The sequence below is a fragment of the Drosophila persimilis genome, unplaced genomic scaffold, assembly GCF_003286085.1.
Source record: "Drosophila persimilis strain 14011-0111.01,24,50 unplaced genomic scaffold, DperRS2 tig00000000-arrow-pilon, whole genome shotgun sequence".
Taxonomy (NCBI): domain Eukaryota; kingdom Metazoa; phylum Arthropoda; class Insecta; order Diptera; family Drosophilidae; genus Drosophila; species Drosophila persimilis.
Genome location: NW_020825288.1, coordinates 17,365,670 through 17,382,483, shown reverse-complemented (window position 1 = coordinate 17,382,483; position 16,814 = coordinate 17,365,670). Strand labels below are relative to the sequence as shown.

Here is a 16,814-nt window from a genome sequence, read left to right as displayed (position 1 = left end):
GACCTGCGAAGGTGGTCCAGTAAATGTGTGTATAACCTCATCGCTGGTTTATCTGTCAATCTTTCTCTGTGTCTCCCTCCCCCTCCCTCGCCACGCCACCCTTTGCCCTACACGCTTTCTTTGCCTATGCAAACACAATGAGCGGCCAAATGACAGATACACACACACATTCAAGCATAGACTAAAGAAGAAGCAGACGAGGAGAACCAACAACAACGACAAACAATGGAAAATATGTTTCAGGTAGAGTGTGTGCGTGTGTTTGTGTGTGACGTCAGCTAATGGATGAGCTTTGCTCTCCGCTGGTCTTTGCTCTTCTTTTTGGTCTGCTTTCCCTTTCCCCTCCGCCCGTCACTCGCATGCAAGAGAGATGATGGCCATCGGCAAAATTCAGTTTGAAATTCCAACGCAAAGCGCAATATGCAGAGCGGGAGACGAATATATGTACATCCATATGTACGGTTGTATGTATGCACATGCACGCATGCATGCATGCACAGACATGTACACATTCAAATGGCAATGTTTTGATACCCTTGCTGGTGGTGGGGAGTATAGCGGTTTTATTGAGAGCTTTGCAAAGCAGTGCAGAAAGAGAAGCAGGGCTCATAGCAGGGCTCCAAGCAGGGCTCAAAGCAGGGCAAAAAGCAGATCTTACCAAACAAAAACGAGAGGTAATTTATTAAAAAAAAACATCCAACTCTTTAATCTATTCTCTTACTAAACTACCAAACATCGACATTCAAAGGCCATCCAATGGGTCGACTACTTGGTTCTTTCTTGGGTTTGTTTGTTTGTATTTGAGCTGCAGTTGGCAATGCTTTGATGGCTGCAAATTGGCCTAATCTTGAGTATGGAGAGAATGTAATCTCCCATCTCCACTCGCATTATATTCTCGCTCTTCCTCCCACTCCCCCTTACATATCCCACAATTAAAACTTTTCCTCTGGTACATCAGGGGCTCTTCCTTTCTCGGACATCTCATCCCCCCCATCAATCTCCTCAATTTTGGGCAACAGAGCAACGGGGGAACCATCAATCTGCTGTTGGCCACATTCTTACAACAGGTAATAGAGTTTTGCTTCTACCAAATGCCTGAAAATTGCCCAGCTCAAAGGAGCATCTAACAAACAGCACGGTGCATTGCGGGCTGGACAGGGTGTAAGTGGTTCGGGCCAATTTTTGTAGCCTGCAATTTTTTGTTGTTGTCGCCGCAGACAGACAAAAGAGAACAGCAGAAGACCATTCGATGCGATGCGATGTGATGATGCTACCTGTATATCCCCCCGCCACCGACATTCGGGAGAGCTCTATGTGTGTGAATGAGACAAAGCCTGTTATCCTTTTACGTGTATGTGTTGCTCTCCCTCTCTCTCTCTCTCGCTCTGTTTTTCTGTGTGCACTTGGCTTTTGTTTGGTTCATTGTTCTTGATTGAACTGCTTGCAAGATTAGGAAGAGAGATAGAGAGCGGGAGAGCAGTTGGAGTCGGGAGTCTCTTCTGCTGCTGCTTGTGCTGTCTGATATGCCCAGCAGGTATTGTTTAGATTACATAAAACTCCAAAGAACAGCAACGGTGGCGGCAGATGGTTCTTCTTTTCTCCTCGCCACTCCTCTTCTCCTTTAGTGTGTGTGTGTGTTATTTCCCATCATTATCGATCATTACACGTTTTGTTTGCTGCATCCAGCTGCATCCTACCATAATTATTATCTTTGCTATTTTTTGCACTTTCGTTAATTTGCTAATTAGGGAGCTCTCTTAGCGGTTATTGATTCATGTGGCCACCAGATCTGAGAGAGGGCAAGAGCGGCTGAGAGAGAGTGACATTCACTCAAAGCAGAGTAGATCGACTCGTTAAACGGTTTCATGGATGAGTGGAATCCAATCATCACTACCCTCTGCTTCCCCTCCTTCTCCTCCTCCTGCCCCTGACAGCCGTGACAACGTGTCCGATTTCCTCAAAATGAAAAGTGACTGTAATTGGATTATGAAACAAACTGTTGCACCCCCCCCTTCCGGCAAATGGGAATATGAAATGAGCAAAAGAAGGGGAAAACAGCACCAGCTCCATTCAGGCACAGCACCACAGCACCCCCAGGACGAGAGACCCAAGGGCTATGCAAATGCCTTTGGGAATGAATGAATGTTTATCTGTGTGTGCTGGTGTGTGTGCGTGGAGGAACAGGCCCAACAACAGTTGCTCACTTTCAAAGTCGGGAGTACTGGGGCCACCTCTCGCCCTTTCTCCCTGGCTCTTGAAATATGCAAAGTTTTCTCCAACATTGCACACACAAAAGTTAACCCTGCCACTGCCACTTTTCCACTTCCACTTTTAGTAGGGTCTGGCCAGCATTAAGGTCATCCATCCAGTGCTTTGAGAATTGGGTCAACTGCCGGAGCTGTTCGTGCCTCTTGCAGTTTGTTGCCAGCGATTTGCCGCTGCACTAAACCCTTTTCGTGTGTGTGGCACGCGATCACAATTAACCAACATTTAGAGGCTCCATAAAATGCTCTCCACATCATCGAAGCAAACTCCGCACTTTGCAGCGATCCGTGGCCGTGTACGGGTACAGGCGTACCCCTCCGGACACTTGTGCAAATGTTTACCCTCTGAATACATAATGAAGCATCCAGCCGTCCGCCTTGGGGCGCGGGGGGGGCGGCCCAGAAATTATCCAGCGTAAACCAGAGAAAACAAACTCAAATTCGGTTTTTTATCATAATATCTTTGGGGCAGAGACACACACACACACACACCGATATAAATAATACAGAAACAGTGCAGGTCATAGTTGTAGGTACGGTTTCAATAAATGTTTCTGAAATGTATGAAAAAAGGTGTTCCAGTTCTTGAAATTCTTTGAAATTTCCTGGTCAATTACTTATTTACCCCACTGTGCGTAGTAGAGAGCACTAGACCATTAACTTAACCCATTATCTGGCACTGCACTGTACGCCTTCCCCTCTGCCCCACCCCTCCCCTGCCATGCCATCGACTGCGACTGCGACTGCGAATGTCAAGTGCCGTTGCACAGAATGGCAGAGTGCACACATGACTGAATGAATGATCCCCCCAGGGGGGGCCAGAGTGAAGTGAATGGCATGCAAAATGCATCCGCTGAAGTGTAATAAGATGATGCTTTTCCTCCGCCTCCGCCTCCGCCTCCGCCTTTCCCTTTGCCCCTCCCCCTCCCTTCCTTGACAGGCGGCAGAATTTTGTGCGACAGAGCCAGAGCATAGGAAGTGCATCTTCTATTGTCTATCATTTGAGTGTGGGCTTGTCCAAGAGTTTTCCAAGAGGAAACAGGAAACAAGTTGAGTCCTGACACATAACAACGGTAGCATTGCGCGATTGTTATTCGGAGAGACCCATCCCAAGAGAAAGAGACAGAGTATATTCCATCAGGCCGGTGGCGGGGGTGGTGTCGCTCAGGGCAACAGGATTAATCTTGAGCTTACATTTGCCGCCCATATGTTACGGCTGTTGGCTGTTATAAAAGTCATTCATGGAGGAAATTTACATTCAACGAGTATTATTAGGATTTACGATGAATACATCCTGTTTCCATGAGGATAATTTGAAGAACTTTCAAGAGTGGCAAGTCCTTGTATAATTTCAGCTTTAAATCTTTCTAGGGCTTCTCCTTGTGTAGACAGGAAGCCTTCTTTGAGATATCCCATAGATATTTATTAGCTGTTCCTTCGAATCACAGAAATATTTCTTTCCAAGCCCCCTTCCCCTAAGAATCGCATATATTTTTGAGTATCTTTCTCATAAATATTTGATTATTTCAATAAACCATATTTCCCATTATTTTCATTTTGATTTATACTCTTTTCTCTGTTGGTTTTGTCGCTTTTCCGCACCCCCCCCAAAGGCATTAATCACAATTTAAATACACAATTTCCCTCCATCCTTCCCCCATTTGTTGTCCCTCTCTAATGTACAGAACTTTTGCGGTGGATATTCCAATGTTGCCAGACTTCAAACGCACTCGAAAGCAAATGTCGAAAATTAATTATGGCTCCCCTCAACAAAAGGGAGGAAACAGCACAAAAACAAAACCCAGCATCCAACAACATATGCAGACAGGACGACGACAGCGACAGCGAACAGAAGGAGGAAGAGAAGCGGCCAGAGGGGGAAGGGGGTGGGGCAGAGGTGAAGAGTCGTCAAGTTGGGAGTTTGCGCGGCAGCCGCAAAAAACCTGTACACAAATTATCTATAATAAAAATGCAAAACTTTACACGCACGCACACACACACACGTCGGAAAAAAAGGGTTGCAGGAGCGGACATGTCGAATCAAAAACTCTCCCGAGAGCCGAAACAGCAAAAACAACAGAAAGAACAAGAGCGGGACAACAGCATCCCGGCAAGCAGAGGCGCAGCGACGCAACGAAACAAGCAGCGCGCTGCAGCGGGACAAATAACAGACGAAACGCACGATGAGGTTAGGCAGTCCACGTTCTGGCAGCCATTCCGTTCTACCTTCTATGCTATGTACCTTGTTCTCGCTTCATCTCGTCCTGTCACGTCTTCTTCTCCATTGTTCTCTGTGGCTCCAGATCAAACCAGAATATAACCCCTTATGAAAACAACGGCGGCAACTGTTACCAAATCGATTAAAAGAGAGTGAGAGGAGAACACACACAGCGTGCCAGAGAGAGACAGATAGAGAGAGAGAGAGGCAAAAGAACCGCCATATTAGACATTCGGGCGGCAAAAATAATTTATGCCATTAGAAAATACAAAACATTCCACATGTCGTCTGGTTCCGGGGGGATACAGAGAGCCATTGGGGGGGGAAACATTCAGCAGTGTTGTTAAATGCATTGCCTACTATTCTGCGTGCCCAAGAGCACATTGTTATGGCCGTTAATTTCTCTTTGTGTGTGTGAGTGTGGGGGGGGGGGGGGGGGGGGGGGGGGGGGGGGGCTCCGTCAAAAACAGTTTCCTGAGAGAGCGTCGTGCCATCGAGGAGTCGTCTCCTCGCGATTGTCGTCGTCTTTTGGCCACATTTCGACTCGCCCTCAATTTTTTAATAGATAGATACACATCGCAGCAGCCCAGGGGGTGGTGGGGGCACACCAACCAGATTAACCCCCAAAAAAGGGAGAAGTGTAAACTTTCGACCTAACCACAAAGATTCGAGTAATTTCCCTGCCTCTTACTCTCTCTCTTCTGCTTCTTCTTCTGTCACAAATGAGAAAACTTTCTTGGTCTCAAAATCAAAGCAATTTCATTAGGTGGGAATGAGACAGACAGAGAACGACACTTGCAGAAACAGAAGCCAAAGAGAGAGAGAGAGAGGGAGGGAGAGTGCGGGGTGTGTGTTGCTTTGGCAACTTTTGACAACTTTTTTCATCTCTCTTTTGTGAGCCAAGATTAATGATGTGCCAAAGCAGGCAGTCAGCCACTTGAGGCTGATGACTCGCTCGAATGCTCGACTTTTCCCCCTAAAACGGTGGGTGGGGAGTGCGGGGCGGGGACGAAATTAAGCCTGGTCATGGGCCTCTGGGGTTCCTCTATGCCTTGTTCTTGGCCTCGCTGTTACTTTGTTGGCGAATTAACGTCTGGCTGCTGCTTATAAATCATTACACAAAAGAACGATAGAACGAAAACCTAACGGCAATTAGGCGCAACGAAGCAACAATGCATTGATAAGAAAACGTGGGCGCGAGAGAGCCCAGCGAGGGAGCGAGAGAGAGCGCGCGCGAGAGCATTGCCCAAGCAAGGTGTATAAATCCACAAGGTGAATCATTCACTCGCTCTCTCTCTCGTACGCTCTGTATCGTCTTGGAGCGCACCTTGTGCCCAAGTAGCCTTGGTTTCTTATACCTCACCCGTTCCCGCTCCCGCTCTCTATCTTTCTCTCTTTGACTGATAAGCAAATCAAATATGTACCGTGTGTATATTACAGAGTACAAATTCTAATGAAAACCTCTGTCAACGCACACACACCTATGGATAAAGGTGGGATTTTAGCATGTATGTAAGTTGTACGTGTCATCAAATGACACAAAAAAAAGAGAGAGAGTCATTGTTACTAATCGCTTCATAATCGAAAATCAAACAGGAAGCTTTTATACTAATGAGGCATACGAAAGGCCTGAAAGAGGATAGAAATAATTGTTGTACCAATAGATCGTCCCTCAGAAGTGCGACATTTCCATAGTAAAGCACCGAATATTCTATTCGAACTAAATCGAAAGTTAATTTATCCATAAAGAATAAAAACAGAAATAAAAACAATTTCAATTGCGCTTAATGGCCTGTAAAATCGATTTAACCTTAAAAACTGCTTAATGAGGTCTTGTCACGTGAAAATCGAAACCAATTGACGGCAACGCCCACACAAAGCAATAAAAATATGATTTTGTGTAAAGGCCCCCATATAAGACCCGAATAAAAAGCCCCAAAAAGGAAGATAATAAATCATTTTCAGTGTAAAAATTGCCATATCTTTGCCGGCGGCACTCCAGATATCAATTAGAAAACGAAATTCAATCCAGGTACCCATGGGAATGCACTTTTATAGATCAATGACCATCAAGCGGTTATTATCGGCACTTTCAATTAAAATATGCACGAGCTTCTGTTTATTTATTGTGCACCCTGGCTGCTTGGAGTAATTTCTGCTTTGTCGGGAAATTGCCGGGAATAATTGTTAATGCTTTTGTTGCAATTGCAATAGAATATGGATATGGGATATGGGATATGGGCGGTGCAGCCAGCCACGCTTATTCATTCAATTTGCTGCTGGCACGTTTTGCATTACACACGACAACCCTGACCTACAAAGCGGCAAATAATAATAATAAAAAAAAACCCCAAGCAAACGCGACTCCCTGCCTGAGTGACTGACTGGCTGCCCCTTGCTGACTGCCAGTGTTTTATGGTGTGTTGTGTTGCGGCTTCGTGTTGCGTTTTGTTGTTATACTTGTTACAAGACTGGATTCAAGAGGGGTATATGTGCTCTGATAAGCGAAGGCAACAAGCGGTAGAAGCATCTCCTCTTATTTACTGCTTTGCCATCCCTTTACCGCTCATTTCGCCATGTTCACTCTCTTTTTTAGAGGGTATCTCCTAGTCGGCGGCCTCTTGGCTGCTGCCTTTGCGCGCGGGAATGTTTGTGTTCTCGCTGGCGCTTTAGCCAGAGTTTACATTGAATGTTATAAATAAATTAAAGACTACAGACACGCAAAAGCAGGTGTAAGTATTTTAGTGGGCGGTGCCGGGTGGCCAGACAGTTGTACGGAAAGCGGCATTCAATGCTAATTGCAGTTTATACTCGTATTTAGACAACATTCCTGCCGTGTTTTTCCTTTTTAACAATATTTACAACCTGAGCGAAACACAAAAACTGGCATAAGCAAAATGTTGGGGAATTTTTTTTAGTAGTTTTTTTTGTTTATGGTTATTGGCCATTACGTCCACTGCTTGCTTTCTTTCTTTCTCACACAGACGCACACACAGACAGTGCGCATTTACATGTGCTCAAGAGACAGTGACAGTAGTGGCCCAGCCAGACATACTTTCTCTTTTCCTCGCTCGAGTTTTACCTCTATAAATAGAATTGCCAGCAAGCGAGCGAGCGAGTGAGACACTGCCACCAAAGGGGGGGGGGGGGGGGGGGGGGGGGGGGGGGGGCGTGCGATGTCGTCCCATTCATATTTCAAGATTCTTTTTGTATTGCAAAAGAGTAATTATACAGTTATTTTGTTACTGCTTGCCGATGCTTCTAATTTTTCTGCTTCTGGTTGATGTTTACAAAGCCGACAGTTCAAGTGTTTGAGAGCAGCTGCGCATCGCACAGCGAGAGAGAGAGAGAGTGCTGTTATTTTTAGCAGCAAGACTCCGAGAGACGGAGAGAACGAGAGCAGGCGCGGAAAGTGCACATCGTGTGCAGCAGCATCTCTCGCTCTCTCCCCAACTTAGCATCAGCATTTCCGTTGATTGTTCTCTCTGTTCTTTGCCAAGAGAGAAGAGCATTAGGCATTCTTTTTTTTTCTATACACTCACCTGGTCGATCCAATGACTGTCTGCGACTCATTGGCAAAAGATTTATGCTCCCTGTGCTGCTGTTTTGTTGTAGAGGGTGGTGTGGGGGGTAGTGGGGGGTACAGACAAATTTTGGCTTGTGCAAAAATTATACAAAATTTGATTGCTTCATTTGTGCGGCAGTTGTTGGCCCGCTACTTCTTCGTATTTGACAGTTCCGTTTCTCTTGTTGCTGCTTGGACTAAACTACTTCTTGCCTATTTCCTCTTGCTGTGTGCCACTGCTTATTCAATTCTATACACTCAACACACACACACTCAAACGAGAGAGACATTTTGCACTGCACGCGACTGACTGTTGGCTTTCTTTTCCTTTGGACAACTTGTTGTTGTTGTTATTAAATAATTTATGCTTATTTTTGTATTGCTATTTCTGCTGTGTTGTGGTGTTTTGTTTGTTGCTGCTTCCACGCTGGCTTTTGTTGTATGTATATTTTTGGTTTGACAACAATTCGCAGCCACATTCAGCTACACACACACTGGCCCACGCGCCAACACACATCAAAACACACACACACTCGCGCGTCACGTCAATGAACGCAGCAGCAGCACGTCGTCGTCGTCGTCGTCACAAGATTTTTCCTTTTCCACACATTTTGATTAAACGAATTACACTGAAACACGCATTGCTCATTCGAATTTCGTTTATTTACATTTCCGCACAGCTTCTGTGCATTTTCCGTGATTTTTTGGCAATTTTATTTGTTACGCACGGCCCATACAACGAAAAGAGCGCCGCGCCGACGAGAGCAGAAGCACGAATGAAGTTGTAAACTGCCTAAAATATATGTAGTATTTTGTGCGTTTCGTTGTACGCACAATGTAACCACGATTTAGCACGATGCACACACAATTGTTGGATCTTTTCTTAAACAACGCGCATGGGGGTTTTCCATGTTCTCGCTTCGCACAATTTTTTTCTCATTTATTTCTATTTTATCGCCCGACGATTTGGCGTTGCCAGAGCCAAACACTGACGCGGACAATATGGCGGACTGTGATGGCACTATCGATAGATCGATGTCAAAAAACCATCGCCGTTTTGGCGTTGCCAGACCCTCGGAAATACAGCAAAATATACCATCTCATTTTAAAAATATACCGTAAATATACTGACAAATTCAAGTTATATTTTACATATTCCTCGTTTTTGATCTTCCGGCGAATCCTCCCAGCTATATAGAACATTTAGCCATGCCCACCTATTTTTATACGATTGATGAATCAATTTTCTACTTAACAGGCTTATTTTTAATACTTGCTTTTTTTGGATTTTGCTTAAAATAAGGTTTTAGCGAAAAAGGTCGCCGCTGGTCTGTATTTGAATGGTATCATTTGAATTTGGTCCAGCACAGCGTCTAAGCCTAGGGTTCACGTTCGGCTTTGGCGGTACTTTCGCTTTCCCTTTTTTGTGTTTTGATTGTAAATTTTTCCCGATATGGTCTTTAAAAAAAGCCAGATCTGACGGTAAAAAAGCGTAATCGGCAGCACTGGTGGTCACACCTACGCTTATCGTTCCTCGGAGAGAGAGAGAGCGCCGATGAAAAAACAAACTTAGCCCACTTAACCCCCCTCTATTTAAACGGGATGGAAACTGTAGTTAAACCGCTGGAAAACATATAAATAACACATATAATAAAAACTCCTGTTGGTCCATCCCAACCTTTGCTTAAGAAAAGACCACGTTATAATTAAGTATTAGATTAGATTAATTAGATTACAGAAATTAGAGCTGAAACGTCGAAACATTGTCATCGATGTTTGGATGTACTTTGCAGACATCGATGATTTTCCTAATTATTTTGGCACAACTTTTGAAATTTGTTGCTGACACGAAAGTAAAATTTTAGACCTGGAACTTTTCGCACATATGGCAAAGCAGTTCCAGATTTCTGTGGAAGAGACATTAGAGATCATATTAGATTTGTTAGAATGTTAGAAAAAGATAGATAGACTTACAATGCTCTTTTGGAAAACTCGCAGCTGCTGCATATCAGTTGGGTGCACTTATTGCAGGATGCACTGCATTTTGTACAGGTGAACTCCGCGCAGGTGCTGCATGTAAGTTTGTCTGCATGGCAGCAGAGTGTTACAGCAGGAGCGTTGGATGGCGGTATACTGTTAGCCTTAGTCTTCTTTTTTAGCTCATACTTCTTTGATTGTATATTGTTGTAGAAATTTACACGATTTAGGCTCCCGCAGATCCAATGATCTTTCATTTCATTTGGAAATAACTTGGTTATTTCGTCAACAAGTTGGCGAGACTTTGACATGGTTAACTTTAGATTTTGTTCCGAATAAAACGCCGTTATAGCTTTTCTTATTATCTTCCTGTCTCCAGAATCCTGAAGACGCCGGTGTCCAGATGCCATTTCAGACGAACAGCTGTTCCACCCCTACCCTCAGTCCGCGGTCTGTTCTTTTTCTTCCTTTTTCAATTGATTTCCTATGAAATTCGTCTTCTGGGGGCTGAGGCAGGGAGTAGTGGGCCACAACTTCGCCAAAGGACGCCGCTGGTCGTTTCGGCATCGCTGCAGACTCTGTGGCTCGACTTTAACTGTAAATGCGAAGAAGGTGGAAAGCACGGAATAGCCGTGGAACAGCGGCTGTTTTTGGGGAGTGCCCTGTAACATCAGGACTTACTGTCATTTGAAGCCACTGTAGGCAGACGCACAAGGCACTTTTGCTCATACAACAGTAGCATAAACAAACGAGTATCGTTCCAATTGCTCAATTCTTTATTCCGTCGAATATTCCCAGCTATATAGAACATTTAGCCATGCCCACATATTTTTATACGATTGATGAATCAATTTTCTACTTAGCTGGCTTATTTTTAATACTTGCTTTTTTTGGATTTTGCTTAAAAAAAGGTTTTAGCGAAAAAGGTCAAACAAATGAAACGTAATAAAACGTAAGAGAAAAATCGTTCCAATTGTTCAATTTCTTTATTCCGTTGAATAATGCTGCCTAACTAAAACCATTAGCTCTGCCCACATAATTTTAGACCATTAATGAATAAATTGTCTACCTGATTGACTACTTTTAAGTACACTCTTTTATTGTGTAGTGTATAAAACAAGGTTTAGGCAAAAAAGGTCAACAAAAAAACAGTGGCAACGTAAGTTAGTATGGAGTGTAACGTAAGTGAGTATGAAATGTCACGTCAACCGGAGTTTGGGCTCAGCTATACCCTATTTCGTTGATATTTATGAAGAAACTGGTTTTCCAAGGTGTTTTAAAACGTAATTAATATAGAAATTATCTCAGATTGTTATGTTTTAGACATATTAATGCATATGATTAGGGTATTGTAATTATATCTCGATCCCGATACGCATTCTTGGTTTCTGTAAGAAGAACACTACCCTCAAAATGTCGTTGAAATACCTTTAAAACAGAGACTGACTAGTTTTTGCCTATATTGGTGCATTAGATAACAAACATTTCCTCCATTCTAGATCATCCATTTCCCAGGGTATGCAAAATGTTGCTCAATCCGCACCATGTTGGGGAACAATGCTGCTCGATTTCACGGCACATGAGTCTGGTCCATACAAATTGAATGTTGCCAGCAGCATAACACGTAAGAAAACGTAAGTGAGGATGGAATGTAAGGGACATTGTTGAGGGGAAAAAGGACATTGTGGCGAGGAAAAATCCCAAGATAAATCCCGACAGCTGATTGCTCGTGGTGGTGGCTCCTCTATGCTGTTGTCGAATGTCACTCTGACAGAAGCTCGCCGCTTTAAATCGTTATCGATTTGTCACTCGACAAAAGCTGAAATGGTATACTGTATGGTATGAAATTGATGTAAAAGTACAGTGCCGCCATCTAGTGGACTTGTTGTTTTCGATAGATTCATTTATCAATATCATCCCTGCGAGGCAGTTCAAAAGTAAGCGGGAAAAATTCAAAAGTGCTCATGAAAATAAAAGAAGGTACAAGGTTTGTGGACTTTGGACTTAACTTGTCCCTTCCCTACAAACGACCATAAAAAAACCCTCAAGAGCATTCTTTACTTGCCGTAGGCTTTTTGGTTAAACATTGCCCATAATCGCCTACGAATGCGAGGCTTTCACGTCTATATTTTCTCGCACAGCCAAGCAGTGCTTTGAGCGCTTAGATCATTCATGATAAACTCCGAACTTGTCGAGGAATGTTTCCAACAGCTCAATCAGTTTGGTGCACTCAACAGAGTGCACTCAACAGATGATAAAGAATAGAAGGGTGTTTGAATGTTGCAAAGTTTTCGTAATGCAGAAAGTAAGTACTTTCGGCCCTATAAAGACTTTTCCTTCGGTATATCAGAACGCTAAAAAAACAAGTATTTTTATACCCGATACTCAAAATGAGTTTAGGGGTATATTAGATTTGTGGTGAAAATGGATGTGTGTAAGGTCCAGAAGGAAGCGTTTCCAACCCCATAAAGTATATATATTCTTGATCAGCATCAATAGCCGAATCGATTGAGCCATGTCTGTCTGTCCGCCTGTCCGTCCATCTGTACGTCCCTATGAGCGCCCAGTGCTCAAAGACTATAAGAGCTAGATCAACTTCTTGTGTGATATGTAACTGGTAGAAGTGTATTTCAAAACTTCGTCCTGCTCCATTTCGCCCCCATAAAGGACCAAGATTTGTGGAGATAGAGAATCAATCATAGAGAATGACCATATCTACCAGATTGTTGAATCTTGATCAGATCGCATTATTATTATAGCCAACAGTAAGAAATCAATTTTCGGTCGCTACGCACTGCCCGACGACATGTTCTGTCTCTCTCGCACGCAATCTGTTTCGTTCAATGTTAACGCCGTCTGCCGGATGAGAGCCGTACTGACTAAGTATCGGGCATAAATGTAGAGTTGCGGTCGCAGCAGCAATTCACAACGTTCCCCCTCGTTATACTAATATGGGCTCTTCATGGAAAGGTCCAAAATTAAAAATCAATAAAAAATCATTTCAATATACTCAATATACTTTTTCCCGTGTCTAACAGTAAGAGCAAACCACATAATTCGGTGTATCTGTGATAAATATTTTATTCAAATACAATTTAAATGAAAAAAAAAAATAATATACTTTTGTCCGACTTATTTTGTCCCGTTCGACATCAGAGATAACAAATTATTTTTACTTAAATTTTGATATAAATATAAAATATTTTATTTACTTATATCTTTTATATAAAAAAAGAATAATTTTTTCCTTAAATTATATTGAACTCTAAAGACTGTTTCTAGCTACAAAAAAAAATTTCCCAAAGCTTTTCCCATTTCTGTTAATTGTTAATGTTCTAGTCATGTCTTACAGAAGTGTGGGTTGATTCATCATTAGATCGAATCGAATAAAAATGATATTCAAAATAGCTGGCCCAATCGTCGAATCTAATAGATTGCCAAACACGAGCCTCCAAAAGCTGGGCAGAACACGTTTTGTTGGCAGCACCTCCAACGCCAAAGCGGGGGGAAGGGGGAAAGAGCGCAAAGCAAAGCAAAGCACAGCAAAGCGAAAGCCAACCGAAGCAAACGTGCTCCCGAGCCAAACGAAAGACTCAAGACACGAACTCGAGCCATGGGACTGGGTACTGGAAAAGCAACAGAATGAGAATGAGAAAAGCAAAAAGCCACAGCAGAGCAGAGCTGGAAAAAGAAAGTGCAAGTGGACGCGGATGCTTAAGTATTCCGTCAGCGGTGTCTGTGTCTGTATCTGTATCTGTGTCTGGTTTATTTTGTTCTCCTTGTGTCTGTGTCTGTGTGTTCCCCCCGCCGCAGCAGCGGAAGGTAGGCCAGGCCCAAGACCAAGACCAAGACCGAGACCGAGACCGGGACCGAGACCCACTGCTAGATCGAACGTCAAAGCCAAAACCAAAGCCGAATCCAAGAGCGCGTTGGCGATGACGAAGCCAGCAACAGCAGCAGCGGAGGCAGAGGCAGAGGCAGCAACGGTGACGGTGACGGCAACGTCGCTGCTTGACCTACTTCCAGGGGCTCTGCTCCATACAATCAGAATGTTTCATGTTTCGATTTTATTATTTTTATTTGCTGTTTCTCTTTTTCGTGTATCTTTTCGATTTGCTGGTCAGCAACGGACGCTGCTGCCCATTGTATGATGGTGGTGGTGTATGTGTATCTGTGTGCGCTTTGTTGGTGTGAAGTTACTTTTTCTTTTCTTGCGGCTTTATTGCTCTCAATTGTTCGTGCTGGCGGCTGGCTGGTACTGTTACTGGTAGGCCTATGAAAGATACTCGCACAAGAACCATTTATTTTGTTGGCATGACTTTCGAAAAAAAAACATTGTTTTATATTTCACTCGCTTGTGGCTGGGAAAGGCAGATCCCGCACACAAACCATCTTGTGTGTGTGTCTCTTGAGCCAAACCCCTGCTTCCCAAGGAACTATCCATCCATATCCAGGGCCATTAGAGCTGCTCCTGCACGCCTGTCGGATTTGCCACAGATATAAGTATGCTCGTATCTTCAGGCTGCCACTGCCACTGCCACTGCCGCTCTGTTGCTGTCGGCAGCATGACATAAACTTTCGATTGTCTGCCCGTCACATAACTGTTACTTACTCGTCTTGTGCCCCAGCTGCCGCTCTCCATCCCGCTCGCGATCCACCAGCCACCAGCCACCTCTTCTCCGATTCTTTTTTGGTTATTTCGTTTGGTCTTTTGGGCTTAAATGGGTAATTGGGTCAGGCCCCACGATGGCCGCTTTCGGGAAAGGCTTTTCAAACTCATTTCACTTAAAATTCTTTTGGCCTGGCTTAATGTTCGAGTGTATTTAGTCTTCTTCTCGGCTGCTGCTGGCCCTTAGTCATGCGTTCTTTTACGAGACTTTATGAAATCACACACAGAGAGATCTCTCTCTACTCTTTTTGAAAATTTACAACTTTCATGGCTTATTCTTTGGCTTTGGGGTGCTCTCTGGCTTAATGCGTTTGGCATCGTTTCTTTTTTTCTTTTTTTCTTTTTTTTTCTTTCTTTTTGGTTCTTCGGGCGTTTTCTGCCTCCGTCTTGGCGCGTCTTGTTAATAATTTTATGTTAATTAGTAAAAAGTGAAAATACGATTTCTGGATTTTGAGGTCTCGGCTTTTGGCTGCATTAATCATTTGCCCAGCGATACAGATACATCTTTTTCGTATCTTTCTGTATCTTTGTTGAGAGTTTTCGTTGCGGTTCTGGGGCTGCTCTCAGGTTTATATAACCAACCGGGCTTCCAATTAAATCTATTAGCTCTGCTATTGTTGCTGGCCCCATCATTTGGCAATCAAAATCAAAAGAGAAACAACAAAATATTCCGTTTCCATATTAGCATGTAAATACAAAAAAATTTGGTTTTGGGTTTTGGGTCTTGGGCCTATTAGACGGTTGGAAAGTCTCTGGAGATGGCAGATGACACCATGATCGGGCAGTATTTCGAAACTCCATCTGTATCTGCATTCTGCTTCTTAGATGGGGAAAAGTGCACGTAATGAAGTGATTTATATCTCTCTATATATGTAACAGTCCCTTGGGTTTAGCATAAAACTTTCACCCATCAGCAGCAGCAGCAGCAGCAGCAGTGGACGCAGCAGAATTACCATCAATCGATGGCATAGGGGCCCATAGAATTGGTAGCGCTTTTACATTGGACAATTTTTCGACAATTCTTTGAGCTGTGAGAAAAATCCACAAAGGAAATGGAAAAAAACCGCAGAACAAACAGAGGCCTTATAGGCCTACTGTGTGAGCAGCGGCGGGCAATTCAATCGCGGCGGCGGCACAATGGTCTAGAGCCAGGGAAAATGTACACCATGCGGTGTGTGGTGTATAGCAGACATCTTCTACATTAGAAAGTTTTTCCACAACTACAACGACAACGCAGCAGCAGGCAGAGGGGCAGCAACAGCAGCCGCATCAGCAAGAGCTAAGAAACAAAAGAAACAACTGTAAGTGTACAGAGAGCTCCCAAAAGATACTTAAAATGGAGCCTCCTGCTAAAGTCAGAGCCAGAGCTTGCAACGCTCACTGAGCATGGGGCAGGCAACAAAAGCAACTAAAGCAACTGGCAACAACAGATACTAAATGCAGCCAGTGAAAGATTTCCAAATGCAACTACCGACTGCACTCGAGAAATACTGAAAGATAATTTCTGCTTTGCTGGCTGGCTGGCTGGCTGGCTGGCTGGGGCTCCGTTGTTTGGGGGCAATTAAAGTATAATTAAGAATCTAATGGAGTTTCACTCTCCTTGTGCGTAATTAGCCACAAAGAAAAGTAAAAACTGAAGCCACACAATGGCTTCCATGGAAAGGCAAGCGCAAAAATAAAAATTGTGTCTGGCTGGAAACAAAGGCCACAAACAAACAAAAAATACGGTTTAAATTATATAATTATCAAAAAAATCTTGACAAAAATAGACGAAAGTTGTAATTTGCAACATGCGCAAGCAAAACGGAAAGGAAGGGAAAGGAAAGGCAAAGGCAAAGAAGGGAAAGGAAAGAAGAGAAGAGAAAGAAGCAACCAAAAAGCCCGAAGATTGTCGCTTAGAAGCGAGGCTTCGACTTCCACTTCGGCAGCGACAGCGATGAAAGTTAAAGTTATAAAAGTCGGGGAACGTATTGGAATTGAAACTGTAAATAATTGTGTGTGTGTGTGTGTGTGTGTGTGTGGTGGCTCCCAAGGCGAAACTCTTACTCGAAGCGAGGCGAAGCGAAGCACATGGCGAAGCACAAACTGCGGACCAAAACAAAAGACTTCAACGAAGAACCA

The 16,814-nt window shown here is 43.6% G+C and overlaps 1 protein-coding gene across 1 annotated transcript in view; it reads right to left on the bottom strand.

Annotated features, from left to right (window-relative positions):
• LOC6587807 overlaps positions 1-8,595 on the bottom strand; it is a 42,717-nt gene extending 34,122 nt beyond the window's left edge. Inside the window, 1 exon segment of the mRNA XM_026995249.1 lies at positions 8,025-8,595. Coding sequence (XP_026851050.1) covers positions 8,025-8,055 — 31 coding nt within the window. The 5' untranslated portion in view covers positions 8,056-8,595.
• Positions 8,596-16,814: the final 8,219 nt, after the last annotated feature.